The sequence below is a fragment of the Molothrus ater genome, chromosome 5 (assembly GCF_012460135.2).
Source record: "Molothrus ater isolate BHLD 08-10-18 breed brown headed cowbird chromosome 5, BPBGC_Mater_1.1, whole genome shotgun sequence".
Lineage (NCBI taxonomy): Eukaryota > Metazoa > Chordata > Aves > Passeriformes > Icteridae > Molothrus > Molothrus ater.
Genome location: NC_050482.2, coordinates 33,090,538 through 33,100,683, shown reverse-complemented (window position 1 = coordinate 33,100,683; position 10,146 = coordinate 33,090,538). Strand labels below are relative to the sequence as shown.

Genomic DNA, 10,146 nt, shown 5'->3' with positions numbered 1-10,146 from the left:
ATTATATTTATCAGCAAAGGACAGTATGAGGTTATTACATCTCCTTAAGACAGAAAAAAAAACAAACCAGAAGATTGACCTGTCTTTTCCACCCTGTGTTTCAAATACCAGCTGTTAAACAAAGGCTCAGTGATGTAAATCTAGAGCAAACCACACACCTGAACATGTCACACCACTAGGGATAGCACAAATTGTCCTAGAAAGTGCAGCAGCACTGCAGCTGAGGGTGAGGAACACACAGCCAAGTGAACGTGCCCAAGGAGTTCTATGCTGAAATCACCCTCGAGGTTACCATGAAGCCCAACAGCGTGGCCAAAGCCTTTTCAATCAATCAAGGGATGGCAAAAGAGGACTTTTCACCAGCACTAGACGATGTATGTTGTCGTACTGTAAAGCACAGGAGCTAGAAGGTGAATGATAGCTGTATTTTAGAGTGTGGCATTGGTAACGAAAGGGGTGCAAAGGAGGAAAGTTGCTTTCTATGCAGGAAAAGGAAAACACACCTTTGCCTACTAAGAACCCGAGGCCAGAGAGCGAAAGGACGCGTATGTACATGCTGTGTAACGCAGCTTTGCCTTGGGCATGACCCTGCCGGCCGGGGAGCAGAACGCATGGCTCTCGGCAGGGCTGGGCAGCACCCGAGCGCTCAGGACAGCACTCCGCACTCCTGTGACCCGCGTTACCTTCCTGTCGCGTAGGGACGGGGCACTTTTACCTGGATCACCCCGCATCCACCCCCACGCCAGGCCGGTGTCCCGGCAATTCGGCTCCCTCGCGGCAGCCGTCGTGCTCCGACGCTTCACGTGGCGAAACCCCGGCTCCGGTCGGGGCCGGGCGAGGAGCGCGTTCCCGGGCGCGGAGCGGGAGTCGCTCACCGGGCCCCGCGCCCCTGGGTGTTGTGAGGGTGTCCCGTCCCCCCGGCCCCGCCGCTCCCGGCCCGCTCCCGCCGGAGCCGCTCACCGGCGCAGCGCAGGCCCTGCGAGAGCACGAAGCGGCAGCACAGGTCGCACCACGCTCCCGCCGCCGCCGGCCCGAAGCGGTGCGGGGGCTCCGGCGGCGGCGGCGCCTCGAAGATGGTGCGGACGTGGCGGGGCCGCGGCGGCGCCGGGCGGCGGCGGCCGCCGAGCGCGGGGCCCGGGCGGGCGGCGGGCGCGTCCGGCGGCTGCGGGGGCCCCGCCCGGCCCCGCCGAGGCTTCTCCCGCCGGTCCCGCGCGGCCGCCGCCATGCGGAGCGGAGCGGGGCGCGCCAGCCCCGCCGCCTCTGCCCGCCTCACGCACACGGCAGCCGCGGGCGAGGGGAGCGGGGAGGCGGCGGGGGCGAAGGAGGCGCTGCACCGCTCCGCGTCCTCCCGCCGACCTCCCGAGTCCTGCCGCCGGTCCGCCGCCCCGCGCCCGGCAGGCACACACTCCGCATCATTCGGCATGAACGCGCTCCGGGATGCTGCGGCAGCCCCGGGCACGGGGCGAGCTGACAAGAGCTGGGGATGCGCTTCAATAGGTTCCCATTAAAATGATCTGCCTCCCTGCCCTAAAGCAGCTACTGGGGAAATACTTCCCAGGGCTGGGTAGAGCTCCATAGCTCACACCCGCGTGGGGAGGCTGTGGCGGCCGGGGTAGTCAGAGCTTGCATCCAACACTTGTGTGAGCTTCAGGAGCACAGCGTTGGAGAACTGCGCCCTGCCCGTCCGCAGCACGCCAGCAGCTCACCTGCCGCTGCCGGCCTTACTACACACAGGCAGCAAAGTTCTCCAAAAGATGTGCACCTACAACTACTGCTGCCTGAGCTAGTACCAGGGACAAAATATCAAATTCCACTGAGGGATACTACCCCTACCACATTTTTTTTGGTGACTGATGAAAACATAAAGCTATTTAGGGCACAGAAAAATAGAAGGTCATGAAGCCTTGCCCATGGCAGAATCGGTCACAAGAGCTCAAGAACTTAACCTGTTCCTATAAACCCTCTTAAAACGGTATTGCTGTTCCCAGGGCAATCTGTTCTGGCACTCGCCTCTCTTCAGCATTAGAAAGGATTTACCAAAGTTGTAGGCTGGGTTTTTTTGTTTCAATAACAGTTTATATTAATAATGTATAATGCTTTCACCACAGTCACAGTGAATGCTGATCTTCTGGAACAGCCTGTAGATTACCAAAGACTTTTACCTCCCTCTTCTTCCAGTACTCCCTTCTTTCAGCCAACAACTCCCCTTTTTCCCAGTTCTGCTCAGGACTATCCAGAACTGCTCTACAATTACCACTTCTACAGTGATTGACTACCTTAGAACTGATTTGAGTTCTACCAGTGAGCAGACACTAGGACTTTAACCACCATTAAAAGAATTAATGTAGTTCAGAACATATATCAACCAAGAAGTTAAAAAAAATTAGAACAATTAGTGGCTCTACCATATTGCCAATGCTAGTGATTCTGTTGTGCAGGACACATTTTCTGAACAGCTGGATAATGCAAACTGAGCTGCAATTTGCAACTTCATGTTTCAGGCTCTCTGTTGTGCTTACAAGAAAATAAATCTCTTAAGGATATCCTGAAATCAACAGAAAATTAAATTATGAAAAGGCAGAAGTACACACTGTTGATGATGTATTCATGCCATTAAGCTGTTCACTCATGCATTTTCACAATTCATATGAAGACAGGTTTGTTCAAGTAACAGATAATTAATATATTCAGCTAAACCCCCCAAACCAGTAAACCAGCTTCAGGAAGAAGAACCATATATTACTTTCTATTACTTATTTTGGCAAATGAATAGCAAGATTCATAGCATCAGGACACTTAGTTTGAGCAAAAAGTTGATGGTACAACACTATGCTTTGACTTGAAAAATTATTTGCTTCATAATAACGTAATCAGAAGATTATGAACTGATTACTTCAAGTGCCTTAGCTACTGCTTTGTTAAAATTGCTTTAGAAAAAGAAATTTTAACATGATTAAGATTACTGATGTATTCAGCAAGACTAAAGCCAGCAATGTTTAAAATGAACATAAAATATAACAAAAAATTTTCAAACATGTAAAAGAATGCTGCACATATTTCAACATACAGGCTATACTTACACTACAATTAACTTTCTTTTTCGGACTGCTTCAGTATAAGGAAGTTGAAAATTGTATATTCCACCTAGCATTTGATTTCTTTCAAGATTAAGAACTTTGAAACAACCAAGTGTTATAATGTTGGAAACAAAATACAGTTTATCCACATCTAGAGAGCCCAATCCTTTTAACATTTATTCATGTGTTTTACTGATACTCAGTGAGACTGTGGATGTGAATGAACAAATGTACAAGCAGGCATTAAAACATTCCAGTTAGACATAATTCCAGTATTTTAAAACTGTTAAGAGTGCCAAAGAAATATAGGTGACAAACTGCTGCACCCCTTTTGCATAGCTAGATTTTTTGGGTGACAAAGACAGAAGCTGCTCACATGAATGTAAAAATGTTTGAATTCCCTTTTTTGACTCTCACCAAGAACACTAGAATGCAGGTCTTGGACATCAAGGCAAGCGAATTTCCTTTTCTTTTAAAGCGAAACACTCGCTTTAAAGCTCCTAAGTTTCTCTCCACATATTTTCTAAAAAGGAAATTAAAATGCTTTGTGTTCTGACCTGGACAGATAAGCAGGGAATAAGCACCACAAAACTACCAGATGCTATCACTGGTCAATGTTGTTTAGTTTACATCTAAATGTTCCACCAGTAATTATAGAAAATTCTAAATATAGTTGGTCCAGCTCTTACAGGTGTAATGCAGCAATGAGAAGTGTTATTGACACTACTGAACATCCATGACCAGGTTTCCACAAGGAGAGAATGAGTTCTGTAATACTTGCATGCTCATCTGAAACAAGTATGTACATCCGTAGTATCCAAACAAAAGGATGTTTCCAGAATTTTTTGATTTCCTGTTCTCTTTCTCCTATGTATTTTGGAGCAGAATGTTTCACTTTGCATCTCTGCATCCCAATCATGTAGCACTGAAAGTAGTAACTATTGATGATGGAAAATAAATATACAGTCTTACTAAATTTTCCATCAACGTTTGGTACCAAAGTTGTAAGGCAGCAGTGGGAGTGGTCCCTTTCAAATCTAGACTGGTACCTTATTTTCCACTATTCAGTTACTACTGAGATGTGATACTATCCAGTCTACTGACTGTCCACAAACTCTTCTCATACCAAATTTTTAACCTTTTTAAAAAATTATACCTGCAAATAAGATTAAGAAGCAGCCATTTTAAGTACCCATTGTTGTGGTGAGCAACAAGATTTCAGGGAAAGTCTGAAAATGCTGTACTCCAAAAAAAGACTTTTACATTCATTCTGACAAGCTGGAGTGCAAAACTTCCATATACTAAGCAGTCAAATGATTACAGACAACATGGCACCAAATATTTAGAGAACTTAAAAATACTGTGAATTTGCTTTCTCAAGTAGAAGAGAACTAACAATTTGAATGTGAAGGAAAGAGAAATGCATTTCTGTTCTGTCCTATCTGCACTCCTAGTCCCTATTCACACTCATTTAAAAACATCTCATTTAAAACATTCATCATGTTCTGTGATGATCACAGTCATTCAGCTAGACTCCTACATAACAGTGGCTGTTGAAGTTAATCCAAAATACCCTTTATACAACGGTGTTTTGGAGTACTGCAAGTCCTCTTGCAATGAAGACTAAATTGCATTCTGAAAGAAAGGGCAATATTCAAAGCAGACAAATGTCAATTTCATCAACAATACTTTTCCCTTTAGGACTCCTCAGAGATCCTCCAAGGGGCTCAATTCCCTGCCAGAAGTTATTCTATCCTAAAAGTGACCAAGAAAAGATATATATATTTCTTTTGTATTTACATATTATACATATTTACATTTTCTTTAATAATACAGTTGCTGAAGGAAAAAAAAATCCTGGATAGAGGTTCTGCTTTCAACTGTCCCAACAGTATTTTTTCCCTTTGAAAAAATTTACAAATCCTCTTCAGGTCATTTGGAAGCTAGATACAGTCCACGTTCCGCAGGCCACCATCCATAGTCAAGGCACCAAATCTAAACCATAAAAAAGTACATTTTTAGGTGGTTGACTAGACTATAGAATCAAACTTTAATTTCTTTATGGGGTTTTCCTTTCACTTGTTACATGCCAACAGAGGCATTTGTAACTAACTTTTGTATCTGCAAAGAGGATGGAAGAAAGGAAGCTTTGCTGCAAGCATGGGACTGGGAGTGGGGAACAAAACAAAACTAATTCAAATTGAAACTAAACTCCACTCTACTAGCAATTTACCCTGGAACTTTAAAGAGATACTTATTTTTACATATTTTCTCATCTTCATAGGAAAAAAAAAATCAAAATCAGTCTATATGTGATAATGACAATACCCTCTCAGTATTGTAAGAAACATGTTTACCTCTTCACTTTATTTAAGCAATCTGAAAAATGCAAAATCATCAATTCAGATTGGTGTAATTCCATGGTTGTCAAAAATAACCTCTAAATGGGAGGAATTAAAAGGCACCATTGCATTGCTGCAACATTATTGTGTTTAAATTCAGAACTGATCCATCTGTGCAACAGGAATTTTTATTATATTTATATTATACTTTTATATCTCTATTCTATTTATATATTATTTTATTATATTTTAATATTTATAGCTAAACAAAAGTAACATGAAACAAAAATGCAACAAAAATTGCTCTAAGATCATTCTGACACAGCCATGTTCCAAGGTTTTAAGTAATTTTTTTTTTTGTTATATCTCATTTGAACAGCTCAAAATATATTTACTGTTAAAGACATTAAAGAATTGTTCCCTTACTTTAAATTCTGGATCTAAAGGTACCAAATTAAGCCTGCCCCTAGTTTCAGCCCCAAAAGGGAAAACAATTGCTTGCCTTTCCAAAATGTGATTGTTTTCAGCCAGCTCTTTAACAACACCTTCCATTTCCTCCTTCAGTTTCTTCATCCTGTAGTAACCAGAAGCAAAATAAATATTAAAGTTTTTATTGGTATAGATACCTGCTCTGATCCCTCACTACAACAGTTTTCAGCAACTTGCCATTACATACAAAACAAGGGACAGGTAAGTTGTTTATTTACAAAGAGACAGATGATACATTAGTGCTGTCCCCCACTCACTTCCAAATCTGTGCCACCACTATAGCAATCTAAAATTCTTGATCTTAATACAACAATCACTAAGTAATTTAATTTTTTTTCAATTTCCCTGTATAGCAAGCATACATTATTACATCAATCCCCTTAAAAAATTCTCACCCAAGAGTCATTTCTACTAATGTGTTTGAGCTTGGATAGACTGTATTCATTGTATGTTTCATTCCACTGGAAGCGGCAAACATTTTCTGTGGCAGGGCATCTTGTAACTGTAATAGATAGAAAGGAAATTCAAGTTACAATAGAAGTTGTCATGTATATCTTGATGCCCACCTTAAAATCCTTTTTTAAATTCTCTGTTGTTGTGATATCTCATAAATTCATTACAGTACTAAGGTGGCTGATAAGCTCCAAGACGAGATCATCACAGCAAGTTTTGTATTGACATGACCAATAATTCCCTGGTTTGTTCCATCTTCTTATCTAATACTTTCATAATAAACTCTGGAAAGGAAGAATTATCTATTTGTTATGTCTGTAGATATCCTAGGGCAGCAGGATCCTAATCAATGGATTAGGTGCAACTAAAATACAAATAACAAGTAAAATGCTGCTGTCCACCATTCCTAAACTGATTTTACAATTAGCAATGGCTTTTTGTTCATTTATCTTTCCTTTCTAAAAAACAATAATTTTACTTCATGAAAGTGAGCTTATTCTCTCAATCCTGAGGTAATTCTGATAAGTTTGCACCCTGCAGAGTCACCATCCAAATCATTAGTTTAACATCCTTAAGTATGTATCCTATCATCTGGACTATGGAAGCAGCATTTTTATATTTCATAAGAGAATTAGGATAATCCTCTAGGTCCTCTGAAAGTATTATGGTAACAGTTGCACAGAACATTTCTCAATGAACCCACATCCATTTGCACTGATTTTTTTTTTGAGGGGGAATTGCTAACATTAGCAAAAAAAACCCCAAATCATCCAAACCTACAAACTCCACCAAAAAAACCCTGACGCAAATAAAAAAAACCCATCATCCCAAACCAAACTAGCCCCACCAAATTCCAAAATCAAGTTACAATTCACAAAATCACATTATTCAATTATTCAAAAAATAACACCATTCAATATGACATGGCAATGAAGCTACTGCAGACCACATACAGCACTTTTAATACAACTGCATTAATGTAAGACTCACTATTAGCAACACTACTGACATGAAAATATGTGGAAGTCTTTTAACTATGCAAATGCTTCCCATAATTTTGAAGCATTCTACCTCATTTATATAATCCTGATATTTGGACACCTCTTCTTCAATACCAAAACACTGGTTGGTGAGAGCCAGTAATTGCTTCCTTGTGTGAAGCATTTTCCTAAAAGAAAAAGAGTTTTCTTTTAAGAGCTGCTTATATAAAAGTGGTGCAATGAACATTACCAAACATTAAAGAAATCAATAGCTTGCCTTGTCCAGTCCTCAGCTTTGTCCAAAAATGTTTCATACTTGCTGACACATTCATCTTTGAAAAGAGCTATGGCTTTTGTAGCATGCAAATACAGCTTCTGCCTGCAACAGAGAAACAACCAAATTAGTGTCATACTGCTTTCAAAACCCCATTCCCCTAACTTTCTGAAATTTGGAGAAAGGTTTGTGGACTTAAAATCTGTGCAGCCACCTTTATTCAGGCTGTTGTAATGTGTAAGAACTCAACATTCTGCAGGAACTGACAAAAATTTATGTTTCAAAAATATATGCTAGCACGGAGGAAGAAAATTATTTGAAGCACTTTGTTTGTATTTGCATTCATATTTTTATATGAATAAATGGCCAAATGTCTTCCTTGAGTCAGCTGGTATATTTCAGAATTCTAAATGGAAAGGACAAAAGTCCTAATTATTTCATATTTGCCTACTGCAGATACTTGGAACTTCTAGCATATATGAATAATCCTTTGCATTGAGTAACATACATGCAAGAAAAAGAACAGGAGTTTTGTGTCAGCCTAATTTTATGACAAGAGGAAAAAGAAACAAGCAGAAAAGGAAAAGAAAGGAAAACAAACCCCAGTTCTTGTTAGTGTGGCAGACAGTAGTCCCAGTGTAATTGCCTTGCCATGCTACGCATTGCACCAGTAAGTGTAAGGGATACTGCAACGCTACAGACCAACACCTAGTTCAGGCATTTCATTAAGTCTTGCATAATAAATATTGTTAATTAAATTGTAGATAGTGTGTAGCTGGACTGTCATCAGGAATGCATACCTATCATTCAACCAAAAAAATAAAATTCAAATTGAGAGCTGCTCCCTTACCCTTATCTGCCTAGAGATAAGTATTACAAAGGCCAGCCTCTGCTGATAATAGCACACAATCTCTAAGAAAAGCCACTGCCATTTCCCTGTGGGGTGAATCAAGTATAAAAAAGATGGACTTAGGATCTCAAACCTGTACAGTCCCAGGGAGATATATATGGTAGAAAATATACCAGTATTCAAACCAGTATTCATTTCATGAAAATGAAGCATACTTATTTGAAGTTTATCATACACTAAGACAAGGACATGGTTTTAGTAGTAGAAAACCCTCTGCTCTGCTTGGCAGTTAGTCAGTTTAGCTTTCACTATGGGAAAATCAAGTGGCAAAGTTGTGCCCTCTGCATGACAGCTTTCTATCTGTAATTGTCATTGAAGCCACATTCATGGTAGGAAGAGAAAGATTTTTTAGAAAATTATGTAAGTGGTAACTAAATTAATGCAGCATTTAGCAAAGTCTAGGGAACCATGCAAGTGACCAGCCACGAGGAGAATAATTCATTTACTTAAACATAAGCATCTAGCATCATTTGAGATAGAATCTTATAATGGTTTGGGTTGGAAGGAACCATAAAAATCATCTAGCTCCAACCTCCCTGTCACAGAGCACTGCCAGGGATGGGGCAGCTGCAACTTCTCTGGGCAACCTGTTCCAGTGTCCCATCACCTTCACAGAGAGGAACTTCTTCAATGTATCCAACCTAAATTTCCCCTCTTTCAGCATGAAGCCATGACTCCTTGTCCTATGACTGCAGCTCCTGATGAAGAGTGGCTCTCAGGCTTCCCTGTAGCCCCCCCTTCAGCTACTGGATGGCCACTGGGAGGACTCCATGCAACCTTCTCTTCTCCAGCAAAGGTATCCTGCCCTGCTTCTGACCACCTGTCCATTTGACAGGGTTCCCATTTGTGTCCTACCTCCCAGTCTCAGAGCATGTCTCAGATATTTTAGGGCAACTTAAATGGCATTACCCATCTGCATATGAAGAACTGAATAAATGCTGAGACAAGTACAGCACTATAGAATCAGTGGAGACTATGGGAGTTTAGAGACCCAAGTTACACACAGATGCTTAATGTGAACACCTTGCATGAGTGACAATCTTAAACAAGCATGGAGAATGAGACTAAAATTAATTTTGTGTGCTATATTTCCTGTAAGATTAAATCATTCTGGAATTTAATTCAGCTAGTCCACACTTTACTCATCTGTAGAAAATTATGTCCACTTAGCTACAAAGTCATTTCAATCCTACTCAGGGCTTTTGCCTGCCTGAAAAAAACAGGGAAGAAGTGAACTTCCTACAAAACAGTTATGCCCAGATAACAATCAGGTATTTTCCTTTTAGAAGGCCTATCAGTGAAAAAACTCTACAGCCAGAAAGCACCTCATTATCATAGGCTATGATACCTATGTATTTAAGATTTTTAAAAGAATTTTTAAAATACCCCTTAAATACCCCTATGTATTTAAGATTTTTAAAAGAATTTTTTTACAAAGCAATCCTAAAGAGGTTGCAATTTACAATAAAATTAATAGAATGGGTTATTGGCAAGAGCATTTGGAGGACCTGAAAGCAATCATGGTAGTTCCCAATGGTAACTTCAAAACTTACTTGTCAAACTTGTGTATTTGTTCTTCATTATAAGGAAGCCCTAGGATCAGAGCAGATGACAAACATTA

General features: G+C 40.7%; 1 protein-coding gene across 1 annotated transcript in view; it reads right to left on the bottom strand.

The window, feature by feature from the left end:
• Window positions 1–2,584: 2,584 nt before the first annotated feature.
• Window positions 2,585–10,146, bottom strand: part of TBK1 (TANK binding kinase 1) — a 28,160-nt gene continuing 20,598 nt past the window's right edge. Inside the window, exons 16-21 of the mRNA XM_036401226.1 lie at window positions 10,079–10,118; window positions 7,619–7,720; window positions 7,433–7,529; window positions 6,304–6,410; window positions 5,922–5,993; window positions 2,585–5,072 (exon numbers count right to left, since the gene is read on the bottom strand). Coding sequence (XP_036257119.1) covers window positions 5,021–5,072; window positions 5,922–5,993; window positions 6,304–6,410; window positions 7,433–7,529; window positions 7,619–7,720; window positions 10,079–10,118 — 470 coding nt within the window. The 3' untranslated portion in view covers window positions 2,585–5,020. The remainder of the gene's footprint in view (window positions 5,073–5,921; window positions 5,994–6,303; window positions 6,411–7,432; window positions 7,530–7,618; window positions 7,721–10,078; window positions 10,119–10,146) is intronic.